The following is a 20,107-nucleotide window of genomic DNA, read 5'->3' on the forward strand; positions in this document are numbered from 1 at the left end:
GTCAGGAGCTCCTGCTCCTTCAGCTTTAGGGGGTGGTGCACATCGCCCTGGTCCTTGGTGGTCCAAAGACAAGGAGAAACACAATGGGGAGCCCTGGGGGCTTCCCCCTGGTGGGATGTCAGTGTTGGAGAGGTGGTGGGTCCGGGCAAGGGCAGAGGGAAACACTGCCCACACAAGGCTCAGCAGCAGCAAAGCCCTTTTTCCCTTTTTCCAGTGGTCACAAGGCTGGCAGCGTCTGTTAGGATGCAACTGGTCCTGATGTGAACATCTGGCAGGGTTGTGTTTCATTTTGCTTTTTTTTTTTTTTAAATTTTTAATTTAGTCAAAGCTGTTAAATGAAAAGCTGTGAAATGGGCGGAATCCAAGCCCAGCTGCGTTTCTGCACCCGGTCCTGCACGGGTTGGATGCTGAGAAGCCGTTCACTCGCAGCGAGCCTGACCCTCGCGAGCCCCGGTTAAGGCCGGGTGCCTGAGCGCCTCTCAGGATGTTTTCCTCCTTCCTGTCAAGCCACGATGTTCCTATGCCCAAGTGACACATTTGGGAAATGGAGGCTTTTGCTTTTCCAGCTTTGCTTACGCGGGTGTCTCTATGGAAACCGCTCCGCCGCCCTCCCCTCTCGCCAGCGGGCTCTCTGATGGCTGCTCCAAGCGAGGAGCTTGTGTAACGCGCACCATTTTGTGGCACGAGCCTTGTTATTAGCGATCGCTGCTTGCTTTTCAGTCCGTACCTGCCGGGTGGTTCTCCTCCCAGGGAACTCTGCCCGTGCTGCACCCAGTGCCACCCATCCTGCTGCTGCTGCTGCTCACCCCAATACTGACAGGCCATTGGGATCAGCCGAGCTTGGCTCCCGGTTCCCCTTCTTCCAGGGAGAGTTGTTGGCATTGGCTGTGCTCTGAACCTTAAATCAACACCTAGTCGTGCTTCTTTTACCCCTCAAACCCAGGCAGGGCAGGCTGCGAGGGGTACCCAGGCCCACGTTGGGGCATGCAGACCCTGCTGGCAAAGACCTTGCTCAGCCACGTAGATGGCAACGCTGAGCGTTGGGTCTGAGCTGCCAGGGCTTGCTTCCTTGCCATCGTGCCAGGGGCTGAGAACTGTGGCTGCGTGGTGGGAACGAGCTGCTGCTGGTACGTCAGCAGTGCTGGGGTGCTCTCTGGCAGGGCATCCATCCATCCATCCATCCATCCATCCATCCATCCATCCATCCATCCATCCATCTGCCTGGTGCTCCTGGGTCATGGTTGTGGGAGCCCAGCATCATCCTACCCTGCCCTGGAGTGCCAGGCGCTCACCTCCTGCCCCGAAGTTGGAGAAGCTCACACGGGCTCCCCGGTGCGCACGCAGCCCCGCTCGCTCTGCGCTCTGCGCCGCGGCGGAAGTGCCGAGGGATTGCTGCTACTCACAGCATCTCTTTTTAGAGCAGAGCGCGGGTTTTGGCAGTGGTGCTGCCCAGCCCACGCAGCCCCGAGCGGTGCCAGCCTCAGGGGAAGGCTGGCAGCTCTGCTGAGCTGGCAGGGACGCGGGTGAGTCTGCTGTGCCGTGCCGTGCTGTGCTGTGCTGTGCTGTGCTGTGTGCCCGGGGCTGAGCCAGGCACTCATTGAAGGTCTGCAGGTGGAGAGGTGCCGGGGGAGCAGCTTTGCAGTTTTGAAGGCATCTCAAGCCTCTGGCTCTGGTGTGGGTTTGTTCGGGCTCGTGTGAGTCAATGGCTTCTGAAAGCCGATTGAAGAGAAGCGTTCCCGGGAGATCACGCATCACAAGTTCCAGATGAGTGGGCTCCTCTTTCTCCTCCAAGTGCCAAGGCACACGTGGCCTGAAGCCAACCCGGAGCAGCTCAGGTGGCTGCTCTGCTCCTGCACAGAGCTGGGACGCGGTGGGGGGCTGCTCCTTGCCCCCTGCTAACCCAGATGTGCCAGGGTGCCCCAGCGCTCAGCACCCAGTGCCAGGCACAATTTGCTGTGAAATGTGGCCATGTTGTGCTGGGACCCGAGTGGGGCCGGGCATTGCTGCCCTGCTGCAGTGCTTGGGAGCAGGGCGGGCAGTGGCGTGTCCCCACGGGACATCCCCATGGCACATCCCCATGGGCACCCCTTGGCGTCAGGGTAGGGCCCGGGCTTCACGAGGTCTGGTCACGGCAGCAGACCTCAACTCGTTTTCTGCAGGGTGTCAGTTCAGGCAGGTCTTTCTTAAATGCATTCACTTGCTGCACGTATTAATGTGCGTGAATTAATGTGAGAAGTGCTTGACAATGCTTAAAATAACTTTGTTCCCGAGCAGGCGTCAATGCACAGCATATGTGTTTTTCCCTCCTGAATAATTACACACGTGAGGTCAAATTGCTGCTAACAGCTCAGCTCACCCGCGGGACCTGCTGTGCTGGGAGGGCAGCGGGTGCAGGACCCCCCCCAGAGACCCCAGCTGCAGCCTGAGCCATCAGCTGTGCTCGGGCTTCCCAGGGGCTGTTCCTGGGAGGGCAAAAAAGCCACGGTGCCAACGTGTGGGTTTTGGTTCACTTCTGTGAAGGGTTTGCAGGTGCCTGTTCCCCGGGGCACAGCCCGGCTGGCTGGGTGTCCCCAGGCACTGCCCCGGTGCTGGGGCTGGAGGTGCAGGATTTGGGCTGTTTCAGCACCTGCTGCTTTTGAGGAAAACTGGTTCACTGACAGGGCACTGTTCTGGCAGAGCAAAAAAGGTAAATCCAGCAAAGGGGGAGCAGGAGCCGAGGGTAAGGATGGGACCAACCCTGGGAGCTGCCGGCTGTGGGTGCTGTGCCCGTTCCTCTCCCCGTGCAGATGCAGCAGCGCAGCTCAGCATAGCCAGGGCGGCTCTGTGTGCCCATGCCTGGCAGACGGCATTATTGCTATTAATTGCTGCCGAGGTGTTCTGAGATGCCAAAGATAGGCCTGAGGAAGAGGCTGCGGAGAGCCTGCTGGCTCTGCACCTCATGCCCGGGTGGGGGAAGGAGCCTGGTTTTGATCACATCGCTGTTCGGCATCGCACGGTTGTGTTTTCTGTTTCCTTCTGGCCAGAGGCTGCAGCTTGTGCTCGTTTCCCAGCCCGTGCTCGGGCAGCCGCAGTTCTGTGTCTGAAGCACGCCCGGGGTGCTCGGGAGCTGTGGCTGCACTCGCAGGGTGTGCGAGGGGCCTCGGGCTGCAGAGCTGTGAAGCGGGGGCGATGGGACAGCTGGGCAGGGACACAGCTCAGCGCCTTGGTGTGTGCTGCACCAACACCTCTGTTGGGCTGTGGTTTCTGCATGGCTGTGGGTGTGGGGCTGGGCTGTGCAGCGAGGCTCTGGCCCCCTGGAGCCTCCTGGCCCCCCCCTGTGGGATGCTCCAGGGCTCTGCTGGTCCCAGTTGGGAGCAGGTGGGAGCGAGCTGGGCAGGCACTACTGCTCCACGGGGCTTTCTGCGATGTTGAGTCCTTGCGAATTGTGGGCTCTGACAGCAAGACAAACACAAGAGCTGGAGCTATTGCTGGAGAGCAGAGACTCTTCTCAAAGATCAAAGCCAGAGCTGCCATCAGCAGTGCCTTGGCTGCGTGCTGTGCTCCGCGTTAGCGCTCACAGGGATGCATCTTTGTGACTTCTTCCCTGTGCCATCAGCGAGCACCTTGGAGCTGCGGCGCCGGCGGTGGTGGAGGCATGCCCAGGGCAGAGGCAGCATTTATCTCGGTGTCAGTTTATCTCCTGGTCTGTGCCGGGTTGTTTTGGGCTGGTTCTGCTGGCTCTGTGGGCGGACAGCCCGGGAGCACTGCGGTGCTGCTGGTACCCGTGGTGCAGCCAGCTGCTGAGGAGGGGTTTGCCCTGCGGGGAGGGGGCTGGCACTCGCCGTGATTCAGCCCCCACTGCTCCATGTGCCCAGCTGCAGGATGCAGCAAGTGGGCTGGGGCTTTAATGAAGCACTGAGAGCTGGTACAGGCCGTTCCCAGTGTCTCAATGGACTTGTATGAACTTCAGAGACATGGATTATAGTACATTAGTTGCTTTTTTCCCCCCCCCTAAATCCTTCCTTCGAAGGGTTCCTGCTTAGGACAAGCTTTCGAGAGCTGCCTGGTGTTGCAGGTGCAGGATGTGTGCATTTGTGCGTGGATGCGATCAAGAGCTACAGATTGGTTTGTCAGGTCTGTTTTTTTTAGGGATGAGAAGTGCTATTTAATAATGCTGTTTGCAGTGCTGTCTGCAGAAGATCTTCTGTTACTGCCAGATGCTGCTGGGATGTTTGCTGCTGGATATTCAGACCTGATTTTTTTTTTTTTTTTAAATTGGATTGCAAAGCGATTTCTGAAACTTCAGGCAAGTTTCCATCCATTTAGGTGCCAGCCCACCGATAGGAAGAAGCCTGGCTGCCGCCTGGCCGTGCCTCTGGCTGTAATTACAGCTACAGCTAATTGCACGCCGGGCCGCACAGGTGAGTCGTGGTGGCCACAGCCTGGGAGCCTTTCTCAGGGGCATCTTCGTTCAGCCCAAGCCTGTTCCCTGCACTGGGAAAAGTCATGTCCCTGGAGCTGAGATCACACCAGGGGCAGAGCAGGCTGAGCAAAAGGCTGGGTGTGAGATGGGTGCTGCCGTGCTGGGACTGGGATCCCAGCTGGAACAGGGCTGGGGCAGGATCAGGGGACGGAGATGTGCCCGTGGGAGCTGTGTGTGCTGGGGGCTCCGCCTGGGACGGCACTGGGGGGAGCGGGGAGGATGCTCTGCAGCTGCAGGTGCTCACAGGGCCTTGGCCAGCCCCCTGCTTCCCACTTATGGTTGGAATTGGTGATGAAAGCTTCAGAGAGCCGGACACTGAGGAGCTGTGCCTTGGGGGAACGGCTCATCTGCTGCACCCGAGGCTGTCCGGGTGGCCCAGCCCCAAGGACAGGCCATGGGGGGCTCCCAGGAGGGAGCAGTGGAAGCAATGGGGCCAGCAGGCCGGGAAGGTGCAGGCGGTCACAGGGCTCATCCCGGGGCTCTTGCTGCCTCCTGCCCCCCCCCAGCTGGTGTAACAGAAACCCCGAACGAAGCAGACTGTTTCTGACAGGGACTGGCTTCTCTGGCATAAAAACCGATGCAAGGTTTTGTTTTCCCCCAGGAGCAGAGTAAACAATTCCCTGTACGGCACTAATTGATGACCCATTTTTCATTCTTGTAGCATTGACAGGCGCTGCGTACGCTGCATGGGGGAACTGATACCACAATAAATGTGCTGTAAAGATTCCTGTTCTGCTTTGCCGCATGGTATGGCCTCGGTGGAGAAAATGAAGATAAATCTGTTTGTTGAGCACCACGTTTCTTATTCCCAGTATTGGCACGGATCTGTGTGAGCCATCTCTGCCCCCTTTGTTTCCAAGACTGCCTGGTTTAGAAGTAAGCATGGATATTTTTAAAAATCTCTCCCCTTTTATAAAGTGGAGGAGACGGAAGGGCTGAGTAATGCAGCTGGGACGGGGGAGCTGCCACGCAGTGTGCCCATGGTGGGAGGAGGACGTGGCCGTGGGTTCTGCGGGCTCCCAGGACCCGTCCAGCACCTCAGCACCAGCGCTGGGATGCACTGCAGCATTCTGCAGGCTTCTGCTTCTCGGTGGTCTCTGCAGGGCTGGGCAGGGTCTGAGCAGTTCTGGGCTCTGGGACCTCTGCAGGAGATCTTCTCCTGCATGTTTTTAGGGCAATAATTGAATCTCTTCTTTCCATTTCTCTTTTGGCGAGCCATTCCCTCCACCATCCTGTGTGAACGAGAGGCACAGAGTTTCCTGTTCAGTGGAGCAGCCCAGGCTGAGAAGGGAGAGCTCTGGGAACATGGGCACCAAACTGGGGCTGCTCCTTCCCTGGGGCCACCTCTGCCAGGCATGGCTCCTGAGGGAGATGCTGAGGAGCAGAGCAGGGCTTGCTTTTACAATACATGATCCTAAACAGATCCTCTTACCCCTAATCTGTCCCTAAGACACGGCTCTCTCCTTCTTGCCAGAAAAACCTTTTATGTGCAGACTGATGTGAATAGAAGATGATAACTCACTAATTCTCCAGTGTGTCTGCTTTAAAAAGAGGATTGACTCTTATCTCCTGCAGGGCCGGCAGCCAGGCAGATGTTAATTGGGCTTTAATGTAGCAAACGTGGCTCTCGGGAAGACGGGCAGTCGGGCTCCTGCGCCTTGGGCCGCAAACGGCACCCAGGGCTGCTTGTAGGGTGGTGCTGAGCCCTGCCTGTGCTGTGGGGCCTGGTGTGCAGAGGGGACACGGTGGGGTGACCCTCGGGGGTGGCAGGCAGCGAGGGATGGCCCCAGCAGTGTCCGTGGCGAGGTGCCGTGTTCGTGTGCTGATGGTGGGGTCCGCGCCCAGCTGGGGAGCGAGTGCTGGCCTGGTCCCATTTTGGAAAGGACCTTGGCAGCGGGGCTGGGCAGGCTGGCTCTGCTGCACACAGGGTGTGCAAGTCCTGGGGGGAAAAAAGGCAAAAGTTTCCAAGTTTAGCAGCAGAACGGAAACGCACGGTGCTGCCGAGGAGACTAACGGCCTGTCCTGGCAGACAAATGGCCGGGCTTGCTCTCTGAGCAGAAGATTTATGGGACGATGCGGAGGGCACCGCTGCGGGGCCTGCTGGCTGCCCGTGTGTCCCGGCCTCCCCGGGGGATGTGCCAGGGCTGCCTGCATCCTGCCGTGCTCCCCTGCTTCCCAGCAGGTTTGTGCAGGCTCAGGTGCAGCGTGGGGCTGCTTTGCCTCCTCTGCTGCATGGCACGGGCTCCTCAAATGCTCATCCCTAAGCTCTGGGCTGCTGGGCTTGCTGTTTGCTCTCCCTATCCAGACAAAACGTGCTGGAAGCGTTGGCTGCACGCACAGGACGAGCTCCTGCGCTCCTCTGTGACACTGGGACAGGGACAGCAGCCTGGCACCGCGTGCTCTGAGAGCTTGTGCGAGGGGAGATAAGAGCTCAGCAGTGCTCGTGCTGCTCTGGTGTCTGTTTGCGGTTGCTGAAACTTAAATATTTGTTCCTGGTTCCAATTTATCTCTCTTAATGGATCTTGATTTCAGAAGTGCAGCTCCTTGTGCAGTATGGGCCTCGTGCTCTCTTCTTGTTTGTTACCCCATCGGACACAACAGGAGGTGTTTTTTGTTTGTTTGTTTGTTTTTTAAATCAGCTCTGTCAGAGCCGTTTCCCAAACAAGATGCCTGGGCAGCTTTTCCTGGAGGCCTGGCATGATACAGCAGCCTCAGGCACAGCCATGCTCAGGGACAGAGCCCCCATCCTGCCCACTGACACCTCCTGTTCCCGGTGCCTTCGGGAGCCCTGTGTCACGCTCCCATCTCCGTGGAGTCTCACTGTAGCTGGAGGAGGCGCTGAGCACCCAGCACCAGCTCGCTGGCAGCGGCACGTGCGTGTTGGGGGGAAAACTCCAGGGTTTTAATGAGCAAATTGAATGCCGTGTCCTGCTGCTCTGGGCAGATTTCCACATCGATCCTTAATCAGTTTTCATAGCCGCTCTCAGGGGCGGTGTGTGTTTGTCTGTCTGCTACGGCCCTGTCACAGCAGCGTCCCTGCCACACTGTGGGATGCTTGTGCTCACCGTGCTGTGGGGGGAGCAGCCGGGGCAGGGGCTCCTCGGGGCTCTGCAGAGCAGATTTGGGGTCTCTCCTCGGCATGAGCCCGGCAGGACCCCGCACACAGCCACGGCTGGCACACCAAAGCCCTGGCAGCGCACCCAGCCCTGGCCGTGTGGCGGCCCTGGCAGCCCTGCAGCCCGCAGCTCAGCCATTACCGCCGCTAATTAACTCGGCGAGTGCCCCGGCCGTCGCTGGTCGGGTTTGATGTATGCTCTCTAATGCAATTGTTCCCCCTTCCGCAGGAACTCGCCCTCCCGCTTATTAGCGCGGGCGCAGGCGGGTGGGATGCTGCTGCCTTCAGAGCACACTAATGACATTCGGTGGTGTTTTTTTTTTCCTCCTATTCTAGCCTAGATGTGGAGATGGCGATGTGGTGGGGACCTGCCCCCATGGATGACCCCCCAGCAGCAGGGTGGGCACAGCCGCAGCCCCTGGCACAAGGAGGGGGTGTGGGGCTCCTTGGGGAGCTGCCGGGTCCCCATGCCCCGGGGTTTTCTCTTCCCAGCCCTCCACAGGTGGCCGTGCCCAGGCTGTGCCGTGCCACCCGGGTGTGCTCAGAGGGGGATGCTGTGGTGGGGCTGTCGTTCAAGGCAGCCCTCGGGGTGCCGGGGAGCCAGGGCTGGTTTCTATTCCCTGGTGTCGGAGGGTTTCAGCAAGCAGCTTGTGATTTGTCGGTTTAATTGCGAAGCGAGTTAATCCATGTATCCAATTTAATCTTTAAGGCTTTAATTAATGAGCTAATGTGTGGAAAAGCTGCAGAGGCCGAGAGCAGGACAAGCCAGGACAGGGCTGTGTGCGCGACTGCTCACCACGGGTTTGTTTCCCTGCCCCGCTGCCCTCCCATGCCGGGGATGTCCCCAAACAGCAGCCACAAACGAAGTGTCCCGAGAGCAGCAGGGCTTGGGGGAGCAGCGGGGTTTTGTTCTGCCAGTGGGCGCCTTCCTCCCCTCCTCTCTGCTTCCAAAAGGCAGAGCTTGTGCTGCGGTCACCGGGGTGGGACCGTGCTGCGGGGCTGCTGGCGCGTGGCTAACGCGGCCCCTAACTGCAGTAACCTGCACTTGGAAATTCAATTTCCCCTGCGTCTGCAAGGTTCCAGCTTTATTTATCTGTCATCCCGAGGAGTATTTAAGCTTACAAGCAGCTCGTTTCCTCCAACAAAGGCGCTCCACGCGTTCCACCGCTACTCCCACCAGAAAACATTTCCTAACTCCGCCCAAGCCCTGTGGAAGGGACGGGTAAGCACGGCTGTCCTGAAAGCAGGGAGCGACAGCACAGCTGAGCTGCGTGGACGGCTTCCCTGCCTGCTTCTGCGTAGCGGGGGGGCCTGCTGTGAGTATTACCTCCTTTATGTTAAACTGTGCAAGATGAGGAACAAACCCGCAGCAATCCAACACGGCTCCTCCTTGCATTCAGGGCCGGCAGCGCGGTTTGTGTTTCGGTACATTGGAACATGTTGGCTTTTGTCTTTGGCTGCTTATTGTTCGCTAAAACACCCAGCTGTGCCTTTTGAGGGCTGTGAGTATGGCATTGAAGTGTAGCTCCCTAAGCTGGGAGCTGGCAGCCCTGCTGCTGGGGTGGGCTCAGGCAGCCCCTCCGCTGGGGTACCTGCTGGAGCCGCCCCGCGGTGCTGGCTGCAGCCCTGCCCTGTGGTGCCGTTGCCTTTTTTCACACAGCCTGTCCTGCTTCTGCTCGGCTTTTTTTTTTTCTTCTTTTACCTGAGTTTTGCTTCCAGCCCGTGCTCACTTGCAGTGCTCCTTCGCTCGCATTGACCCGATGGTCCTGCAGCAGATGAGCAGGAGCATCCCGAGCCACCTTTCTTCTCCAAATTCAGCTGCCCAAGCTTTGCTGGTGGATAAACGCTCTACAAGTTGGAGGGGCTGAAAACAGGCACTTGGGAAGGCTTGCAAATGCACAGGAATTTGTGTCCCCTTGTTGGCACATCCCATGATCTCCAGGACCCTTCAGGCCACCTGCCTGAGCACACTGTGTAGGACCGTGCCATGGCTCTGAGCCCCCCCCATTGCTCCTCGTAGGGTGAGCTGGGGGGGCTGCAGCACGGTCACACTGTGCCAGCACCAGCCCCAGACCCCGCTGAAACCCTGGGGACTCAAGGTTTTTCCCCAGCCTGGCCCAGCAGCACTTGGGTGCGCACACTCCTCAATGCTCTTCTAGATTGCAATTAATTTTAAGAATCCCCCCCAACACAAAATGTAGGTCAGTCCTAATTAGTTTGAATCCTGCTGCTGCCAGCTTTGCTTTTAATTAAGCTCCTCCAGAGGGGAGGCAGCGCACGAGGTGCGGTGCTGGAGCTTCAGCCCTCGTGGCACTCGTCACACGCCTCGTGGTCCCCGCTGGCAGTGCCTGGTCACCCGGCTGCCACCTCTGCTGGCACTGCGCTCACGGCATCGCTCACCACCAGGACAGGGGCACGGAGCCCCCCTTCCCACCCGGGGGCTGCTGTGCCCTGCTTGCTCTGTGTTTGGGGTGAGCTGAGCCCTGGGCACTGCTGTCGGCTGCAAACTGGCCCCGGTTTGTGCATCAGCTTGGGGCAGGGAGCTGGCCACGAGCTCCTGCTCCCCGAGATCCTCCTGCTGCAGGCAGCTGCAAGCTGTCGCCCGCAGGAAACCAGCTCCGGCTGCCAGTAGAGGTTTGCCTTTCATCCAGCAGCGAGGTTTGTGCTATGAAATATTTAGTGAGGACTGGCTGTCCCTCGCCGTTCGCTCGAGGCTGTGGTTGTTGCGGGGTGATGCCTTCCTCCCAGTCCCATCCCCTCTGCGCTGGGCAGGTGGTGGGCCAGGGGTGGGCTGGGGGCCAGACCCCGCTCCCTGACTGCAGGGGGGCAGCTCTGGCTCGGCTGTACCGGCCTGTGTGGGGCCATCGGGGCTGGCCAGGGATTTCTGAGGGCAAACAGGGCATGGAAATGAGATCTCTTGCAGAACAGGAAGCCTGCACCTGCAGAACCTGCATGGATTGGACTGGCATGAGGCAGCAGCGTGGGACCAGCGCCGTGTGCTTCACAAGGGGTCTGTCACTGCAAGGGGGGCACTGGCAGTGGTGGACTTTAGGGTCTGCACTGGGACTTCTCCCCTCTGCTCACTGTGCTCTTTTTTCCAGCAGAGGGGTCCTGTTCCCCCCGGGGTGCCGTTACACCGCGGTTTCCTGCACTTTGTGCGTTCCCCCGAGCTGCCGTGGCTTTGCAGCCGATGGCGCCGTATTCCAGCACCAAAACGTTTTGCAAATCCCTGACACGGTGTGAGCGGTGTCTGTGGAGTGTGGCTGCTCCACGTCCTTTACATTCACCCTCGGCTCTGCAGACAGCGCGTGGCGCTGGCACCCTCAACGGACCCACTCCATTCCCCTGCCACGAACCATGCGCCCGCAGCCCCCTGCCAAGGAGTTTTCTCAGCGCCCTGTGCAAGAGTGTGCACCACCCACACCCCTTCCCCTCCCAGCCGTGGGCTGGCTGCCCGTTTTTACCCCTTCCAGGGCCGTGAATCACTCCGCTCCCTCATCTCCATCGCTGCCTTTGAAGGTATTTATAAACTGCGACCGTCTCCCCTGCGCCTGCTTTAGCAGACGGTGTAAATTTAGCGCGCTTGTTGACTTCGCTCCTCTCTTCCTCGCCCGCATCCTCGCTGCTGGAGGAGCGTGGCTGTGCAGGAGCTGAGATCTTACCTCTGGCCTGATTAAAAACATCAAAATGCAGAGGCAGAGCCCTGCCAGCGCTGTCCTGGCGGGTGATGCTGAGCGCCAGCATCCCACAGTGTTGGGTAATTGCGGCAGGTCAGCGCATGAGGCGCTGGGATGGCCTCTCCGTGGGGCAGAGGCACTTTGCCGAGCTCTGCCTGGTGCTTGGTGGCCGTGCCTGCTGCTGAGGTCACCTCACAGGACTGCCAGAGGGGATGCGTGTGGCACTGTGCACCCCGGGGAGCTCCACACACTGGCTGCAGGCTTTGGCTCAGTCGTAAATGCAGCAGGTGCCGGTCCCCAGCACACCCAGCCCCGTCACGCACCACTGCTTGGGATTGTTTTAATCACACCCTGGTGATTACTGTGCTAATTTCTGTCGATCTAGCAAGCAAATTAATCTCCTCTCTGCTCCGTCCTCTGGGGCTGTTTGATCTTTAGGGTTGGGTTTGATGAACGTTTAGAGCTGCCTGCAGCTCGCGGGGCTGCGGTCGCTTGGTGTGCGGTCAGAGTATGGCCCTGGCCAGGCTCTCCCCACACACCTCATGATGCCCCCGTCCCACACCACTGCCAGCTCCGTCCCAGTGGTCGTAAAATGTTTCCTGTTGGCTCTGAAAAACAGGATCTGAGGAGCTGGCACTGCTTTGCTGGTGCCCGTGGTGCCCAGCCCCTGCCCTCGGGAACACGCAGGTCTTGCAGTGCTGTGGGATGGGTGATGTCTTCCCAACCTGGCTTTGCTCCCTCCCTGCTGCTGGATCTCGCAGGAACCTGCACCTCAGCCCCAGGCAAGCACCGGAGGGGGGGCACAGAGGGGCACGGCCCCTCCTGCTCCTCCCTGCCAGCCCTGCTGCCAAACACGAGCAAAATGGGGAAAAACAAACCAAGAGGGAAAGCGGTGCTTGCTGGGAGAAAAATCAGCAAAAGTGGCAGGCAGAGGAGTTATTTTTACGTTGCTAACTGAATATGGAGTAGTTAGCTGCGCCTTTTGAAGGCCATTAGGATGGGATGCTGGCACTCATTAATTTATTGCCAGAGGTGGTCTAGCCTGAGCTGCGCAGCACACTAAATCAGCGGTGCAGACACAAAGATTTAAGTATCCAAATATATGTAACTTGCAGCAGACGCGGGAAGTGATCTTCTCACTGTGCCACCATGCAAATGACTCCAACAGGCGCTGTGACCAATTTATGCAAGTTTAAGAAAAGGGGAGAGAAAATCAGCATAAACACAGCGGTGGAGCCGGTGCAGGCGCGGGGCAGCAGCTGCCAGGCGGGCGGCCTCACCGCTGCTTCTCTTCTCTTTCAGAATAAGGTGCTGACGGTGGATGGGGTGAAGGTGAAGCTGCAGGTGCGTCCCCATGACCCTGGAGCAGCTCCTGCAGTGTTCGGGGCTTGGTAAAACCCCTGGGAGCCAATGGGCCAGGAGCAGCCCCAAAAGCCGGTCCCCATCTCCATCCTGTGCTTGGAAGCTGTCATTGCATGCATGTACACGCGTGTGCAGTGCACCCCCTCCTCTGTCCCTCCCTGCCAGCCCCTCCAAAAAGCCCCGGCAGCAGGCAGAGCCCCAGCTGCTCGCCCCGAGCCCCAGCTGCTTCCTGACCCCTGTGCCAGAAGCCGAATAACGCCATTAGCACCGATCTTCCCCCGACAGCAGCGTGGCACTCTGGAAACATATCGCGGCATTAAGAGCTGATAAATTAAAGTAACGAGTCCCCACACATCCATCTGCTGGATGGATTTTCCGATTATTAAGGACTCGTCGCGAGCCCTTTGCCGCACGCCGCCGTCCCCGCGGCCAGACGTGCTGAGGGGCAGGGAGGTGCTGCTTAAACATTCACTGCGCTTGGCACCGCTTCTCTTACCGGCCTCAGAACCCCCCTGCAGCCGCGAGGCACTCACGGTGCAGGCAGAGCAGCCCCTGGGCTGCTGCTAGAAGCGAAACGCTGAGGGAACGTTGTGGGGTTGTGCCGTGTGCTCGTTCTGCCCCGCGGGATGCAGCTGACCCCTGTCTGTCCTCTGCCCTCCAGATCTGGGACACGGCGGGGCAGGAGCGATTCCGCAGCGTCACGCACGCCTACTACCGGGACGCCCACGGTGAGCACTGCGGGGGCTGGGGGCTCAGGGGGGGCACGGTGCCAGCACTAACAAGCCCCTGCTCTCTCCGCAGCCCTGCTCCTGCTCTACGATGTCACCAACAAAGCGTCCTTCGACAACATCCAGGTACGTGCAGTGCCCCCCGGTTCTCTCCTGGTGGTTTCGGGCAGCTCTGTGGGTTTCCTGCACTGCCACCGCAGAGGCTCTGCAGCTTCTGAAGCTCTGAAAGCACTCAGAGCAAACCCTCGGCGCGCTGGCACTGGGCACTGGGATTTACTGGTGGTGGTGGTGGTGCTCTGTGCCAGCCCCGGAGATGAGCAGGGTCTGGGGACTGGGGAAAAGCTGGGTCCCAACTGGAGGGAGCCCGGAGCAGAGCTGTGTGCCGGGGGCGCAAAGCGCGGCCGCTTCCGAGGGGCTGCGAGCGGTGCCACGCAGCCGGCTGGCAGCGAGGACGGTGCTGGGGCGTCGGAGGACGCGCGGAGAACATTTCCCTTTCCTGGCACGTGGAAGGGGCGACAGACTCACCGCACCGGCAGATTTGTGCCGTGTTAATTACAGCACCAGCTGGGGAGCTCGCTCCTGCTAAGCGAGCGCAGCCAGCCGCTAGGAACGAGGCGCTCCCTTGTTCCATGGCAGAGTGTGCTGTGTCCCTGCCCCGCAGCATCGTGCTGTGACCCTGCCCCAGGAACATCGTGTTGTGTCCCTGCCCCAGGAGCATCGTGCTGTGTCCCTGCCCCGCAGCATCCTCCTGCCCCAAGGGCACCGGGGGTGCTCCCTGCAGGTGTGGGGAGCGGGGCACGGCCAGCGGTGGCGTTTCGTGCTGAACTTGTGACTCCTCCACGAAAATTACTCGAAGATTTTCCCCCCACGTCGTGGGGTGAGGGATTACGGGGAGTTAGGGTGGGTTTGATTCAATTAGGCTGGATTAGAGGAAGGCAGGCTCGCCACGTGCTGCCTGATCATGCAGTGAAGCAGGCAGGGGGCACGGCCCGGAGCAAACCCTTGGCTTTATGCTTTACAAACACAAAGGGATTTTTATTTTTTTTTTTCTGCTACAAGGATGGTGAATTTCCCCAATAGCAGCCTTCCAGCCAAGGAGGAAATTTGGGTCCTGGAAGTGCCTGTGGGCAGACCCCAGGGTGTGCAGGGGGTCTGTGGGACCTGGCTGCTCCCTGCCTGCGGTTCCTGCTGTGCCCAGCTGAGTTTCCGAGCTGGGCTTTTCATTTTACATCTCACCCCCAGCCATCTCCTCCCTGTGCCTGTGTAAAGCCCCCGGTGTGACGTGGTTGTGGCAGGGTCCCCACGGAGGGGCCCCAGTGCCCAGGCCCTGGGCAGCCCCCATCCTCCTCCTCCTCCTCCTGGAGCCGTTACTCCCGGCAGCCTCTCTCTGCTCGTCTCCCCCCAGGCCTGGCTGACAGAGATTCATGAATACGCGCAGCAGGACGTGGTCCTCATGCTACTGGGAAACAAGGTGAGCCTGGCGGAGCTGGAGCTGCCTCTGCCGACGGTCCTGTGCGGGTGCTGCAGGTGCCATCAGGGCATAACACACGGGTGGTGATTCCTGGTTAGCTGCAAATCTTGGGCCAGCAGAGCCACCAAAAGTGTCTGTTTGGCCTGGGGCAGCTGCTTGCTCTCCAATTTGGGAGCCCTGCTGCTTGCTGGAACCCAATCTCCCTCCTGGTGCATGGGAGCTGGCTCCAGCCCTGCGTGCTGCTGTGCTGCAGAGCCCCTCCTGGGAATATGGGGGTGAGTCAAGGTGCTGGAGACAAAAGGAGCCTCTTGTGCCCATCCTGCAAATCCCCGCTGAGCCCCAGCTTCCCCTTGCTGCAGGAGCAGTGCAGCACTGCTGCTTCCCCCTGCTGCTGTGAGCAAACTGCTTTTCCTTCTGCCTCACCCGGTCTGTGTGGATGTGTGTGGCACCGAGCCACAAATCACCTCAGACATGCCTGGAGCGGGGATCTCCAGCATCCCTGTGAGGGGTGAGCCTGCCCGTGGGACGTGGTGCCCAAAAAACCATGCAGGCTGTGGCAGAAAGGCAGGAGCAGGGAGTCAGGGCCCTTAAAAGCGTTCAGCAGAGCCCAAAGCCCCGAGCAGAGGGGAGCCAGAGGGGCTTTGCCCTGTGCCCCGGCAGCCCCGGGCTGGTCGTGTTTGGGAGCGTGGGGGCAGGAGGGTGCAGGGGACGTGGGGGCTGCCCGATGCTGACCTCGCAAATCATCCCGGCTTGCTCTTTGCTGTTGGCAGGTGGATTCAGCCCAGGACAGAGTGGTGAAAAGGGAAGATGGAGAAAAATTAGCCAAGGTAGGGGAGCTGGCTTTTTGCTGCAGTGGAGCCACTTGTTGGGTGACGGGGGGCAGCACAAAGCCAGGCGGTGCCTGGGAGCTGCCTTCAGCCCTCGTCTCTCTCCTGTCTCCTTCCACCTCTGCTCTTTCTTTAAGCTTCTGCTGCCATTTCTGGCCTCTCAGTCCTATCCTGAAGCTCTGAAGAATGAGCACTCCTTTCCCTGTCACCCCTCGTGCAGCTTTCCCCCCCTGCAGTGCCGGACCCCTCTCCCCCTGAGCTGAGCCCCGCGGCAGGCGCCGTGCCCGCAGGGAGCTGACTCGTGTCCCCCGTGGGCCTCCCTCACCTCCTCCTCGTCTCGTCCTGCAGGAGTACGGCGTGCCCTTCATGGAGACCAGCGCCAAAAGCGGCCTAAACGTTGACTTGGCGTTCACAGCCATCGCCAAGTAAGTGAGCGGTCCCGGCTGTGCCACGGATGTGGCCCATCCCAAAGAGCTGCGGGATGCTTCCCCGGGGGTCTAACAAAGCTCTTAGACCAGGTTTTAGCTCAGCAGAGCTGCTCCGGGCAGCGTAGAAGTAGGTGGCGTGGGTAGGAAGGTAACGCTTGTCCCCTTCCTGCAGGGAACTGAAGCACAGGTCCATGAAGCTCCCCAACGAGCCCAAATTCAAGCTCCACGACTACGTGAAGAAGGAAGTGCGGGGCTCGGGCTGCTGCCGGTCCTAATGCGCTCGGCGCGTTTGTACAGAGACTCATGCCACGTGTTTGTGCGCCGCGCTCTCTACTCGTGGACGGTGTGTGTGCATGTCTGTCTTGTGTCTGTGTCTGCGTAAAAGGTGAGCTGAGACGTGCGGGGCGAAGGCAGCAGTGGGAGAAGCTCTTTGGGCCGGCACCGAGGCCGGCCGTGCTGCACCACACGCCAGGCACGCTCCCCAAACCCCACAGCACCCACCCGCACCTCGTCGCTTGGGTCCCCACAGGGAAATGCATTTTTCTGGCCAGGCTGCTCTGCTCCCACCTGGCTCGGAGCCGCTCTGCCTGCTGCAGGCAGGAGGGGACACGGGGAAGGGGCTCGGTCGGCGCGGCCACGGCTCCCTCCAGCTTCCTCCACCAGCTCAGCAGCGACGGCGCTCAGCCAGGAGCACCCTGGGGTTGCTTTAATGCAAGGAGGAACGATAGGGGAAGGGGAGTGAGTGCCTGCTCCCCACCAAAATCTGGGTAGGAAAAAATCCGGAATTCACTTTTCCCACGTACCCGGAATTCAGCTGATCCGATCCTTGGCCTGGGGCACACAGGAAAGCTTTGTTTTCAAGGCAACCGTTTTTTAGCTGCTTGTTTCCGTCTGTCCGTCCTTCCCGTGTTGTAACATAGCTCCTCGATGAAGGTTTCTCCTCTTCCCCGCAGAAGACAAGAGCTTAGGTGTCCGTTTGAGTAAGCTCCCGCAAACATCTGTTGTACAGAGGTTTCCTGACTGTTTACCTGTTCGGCGAAGGCTTTGGTTCTCTCACTGCAGCCATTCCTTGTACTTTAACGAGAAGAAAGCTAACGTACTGCTGCTTATTCCTAGTCCCTTCGTGTAAGCGCGATAGCTTTTTTAGACTGCAGCAGTGCTTTGCTCCGCAGTTCTCTCGGGACAGCTCTTTCTTCTGCAGGAAGAAGGGCGAGGAGGGTGCTGTAGGCACTGGCTGTACAGGTCTGAGACTCCGCTGCCAGCTCTCTTCAAGGGACCCCTCAGCCCTTTTGTCTGTGCCAGGCACGTGGCTTTTGCTTTTTTTTAAAAAAAAGTTGCACTTCTAAGTACCAATCACAACTTTGGAGTAAGTGTTTGGCCTCTGGCAATTTTCGTATTAAAAAATTCCACCCGCACGACACCGGGTGCCCTGCTGCCCTGACCCTCCGTGCACTGCCCTGAACAGAGCACTTAAATCCACCCGTCCCTCGCTCCTGGCTGGCAGAACACCAGCTCCCAGACCTTATTTAGCTGCAGCTGCCCCTTGTCGCAGCCTGAGCTGCAGCACAGCGCTCCCCAAGGACACAAATCCCTCGGGGCAGGATTCAGGCAGGCAGTGACAGAGCAGAGCCCTCGGAGCTGCACTTGGTGAGCCACAATAAAATGCACAGCACTCAGAGCTACTGCTAGAGCGGCTCCAGCACAACGATGGCATGGAGCTGAAAATAACCTGCTGAGAACAGAGCATTTTTCCTTGCATAGCTTTTAGGGAGAGGTGTCTCAGTTACCTGACTTAAATTTTGTTAAAAAAAACTGTTCCTGGGGGAATGTTTGCAGCAACCAGCCTGGAGCAGCCCCTGCTGCTGTGCATCACCGGGCAGCGCCTGCTCCCTGCTGGCAGCAGGAGGCAGGGGCTGGGGGGAGGCAGCCAGGGCAGCCCCCGTTCCTTACCAACCCTTCCCAGCACCAGGGGCTCAGAAGAGCAGCAGGCAGCTCAGACCCAAGGCAGTCCCAAACCTGCCTCTGGTGTTTCTTCAGAATAACTCGGTGTAAGAGCAGCCCCTGCCCCAAGGCGCCAGTCACTGCACAGACACAGCCTCCTTCCCCCTCCTCACAGGCAGGACACCCCACATCTGGCCAGCCTGAAAAAGCTCACAGCTCTCTTGGTACTTTGGGGTGGGACCAAAACAATCTAAAAATTATTTAAATAGAGCAGCTGCGAATGCTACTCTTTGGGAATGTCTGTCAGGACCTAACCGGTACAGCAGAAACAATCACAATTGCGGTACTCCTTAACCCACCCAAACTTAAGGGACGCCCAACCCCTGCCTGCCCCCTCACAAGCTCCCTGCGCACCCCTCACCCCCCGCACACGACCCCCGCAGCTGCAGCACCCCCTGCTCCTTTGGCATCTTTTTACACGGGCCTCTACTGCCACCACGCGCCGCAGGATGGGTCAGTGCATTCCAGCAGGCCGAGGACTTGGCATGACACGCACTGCTCATTTTCGCTGCCTCTTGTTTACAGCTTTTGTTTCATTCCTGTTAATAAATTTTTTTAATAATCTTTGCGGCTGCAGCGGTACTTTAGTTACTGTCTCTATGCCCGAGCTGTTTGATCATCCCAATCGTTCAGCTCATTCTTGAACCTACTGGATCGCTGCGTTACCAGCAGGGGCTCAGGTACCCCAATGCACCCATCAGGAGCTCAAGGGACCCTGACTACAGCTGAACTGCAGCACGCGTTGTACAACAGCTCCTTCAAATAATAGCAGCGATTTGCAGTGTGCCCAGATGCAAAATTTACCGTTAGTCTGTGGTTTTGTGTTATGCACAGGATTTGTAAATAACAGAAACAAAAGCAGAGGTCTTTTGAAAACTTTATTGAATTACCTGTAAGCTGTAGAACCAGCCCAACAGAGAACATAAAGCAGAGATACAGCAGCAAGCAGTTTAAAATTTACAACATTGAACAGCTGAACTTTGAGAACGAGGAAAGAACCAAGACCTGAACAACTTGTTAAATTAAAAAAAAAAACAAGAAAGTTGATTCTAAGACTTAAATCAGTCTCCTACAAAATCACTGTGAGGACTGCTGGCTGTGACTCCTTTTGTTTACCTGTACTACTGCATCCACTGCCTGCCATTACCTTTGCTGTAGGCTACCACGTGGTAGAGGAAAAAACAATTTTGATTTTATTTCACAGAATCCTGCAGCTGATGCTGCGTTCTTTAAAAACTGCACTGACTCTTTAATTGTACAGCATGAAAAGCATCAGTTTCACTGTTTGATACAGCAACCCCAGACGAGTTTTTTAGCCGTACTCGGGTGCATCCCTTGCTGTACTCACAGCCTGGTGCCTACGTTACGCCTGGGGTCACGGCTACACGCGGCCCACCAGGCCGTTACTCCAGTCCCGGTTCCACTTGCCCCAAGCACCTCGTGGTCCCGCACAGCTTTCCAAGCCGGCTCAGGAGCAGCAGGCCACCACACACGTGTGCACCTCACCGCCTGGAGCTCCACGGCGCCCACCAGGCCCTCGTGCCTCCCTTCCCGTGCCGCCGTTGCGGTGCGGGTCCCGCCGGCCCTGCGGAGAGAAGGCAGCGCGGTGAGAGCAGCCCGCCGCGCCCCGCATAGCCCGGCCCGCCGCTCCCTCGAGCCTCAGCCGCGATGCGTCAGCAGGGGCCGCGGCCACCCGCCGCCCTCAGACGAGGTGTCAGAAAAGGTCGGATCATCCCCGGCTCGCCAGGGCCCTGCCCCAACCCCAGCCCCATGTGGCGCTCCCCGCCCCGCCGCTCCCCGCCCCGCCCGCCGCTCACCTACCTGCCCGCCGGAAAGGCCCAACTCCGCCCCCGCCGACCCGTTTATAACCACCTCCCTGCCGCTATTGGCCAGGCTGCCCGTGGGCTCAGCCAATCGGCACCAGTTGGGGTGATCGCCCTCACCCATCTCCCGGCGCTGATTGGCTGCCGCTCCTCCTCTCCTCAGTGGCGCGGTGCGGGCCGAGGCGCGGTTCGGCGCCGCGCGATTGGCTCCCG

The 20,107-nt window shown here is 59.0% G+C and overlaps 1 protein-coding gene across 1 annotated transcript in view; it reads left to right on the top strand.

Annotated features, from left to right (window-relative positions):
- Positions 1 to 18,035, top strand: part of RAB26 (RAB26, member RAS oncogene family) — a gene marked incomplete at its 5' end in the record, with an annotated part of 29,306 nt that extends 11,271 nt beyond the window's left edge. Inside the window, 7 exons of the mRNA XM_084296106.1 lie at positions 12,557 to 12,598; positions 13,278 to 13,344; positions 13,418 to 13,470; positions 14,750 to 14,815; positions 15,586 to 15,642; positions 15,991 to 16,067; positions 16,243 to 18,035. Of these exons, the coding sequence (XP_084152232.1) occupies positions 12,557 to 12,598; positions 13,278 to 13,344; positions 13,418 to 13,470; positions 14,750 to 14,815; positions 15,586 to 15,642; positions 15,991 to 16,067; positions 16,243 to 16,345 (465 nt within the window). The 3' untranslated portion in view covers positions 16,346 to 18,035. The remainder of the gene's footprint in view (positions 1 to 12,556; positions 12,599 to 13,277; positions 13,345 to 13,417; positions 13,471 to 14,749; positions 14,816 to 15,585; positions 15,643 to 15,990; positions 16,068 to 16,242) is intronic.
- Between the last annotated feature and the right edge of the window lie 2,072 nt (positions 18,036 to 20,107).

Source organism: Netta rufina (genome assembly GCF_964035555.1).
Source record: "Netta rufina genome assembly, chromosome: 15".
Taxonomy (NCBI): domain Eukaryota; kingdom Metazoa; phylum Chordata; class Aves; order Anseriformes; family Anatidae; genus Netta; species Netta rufina.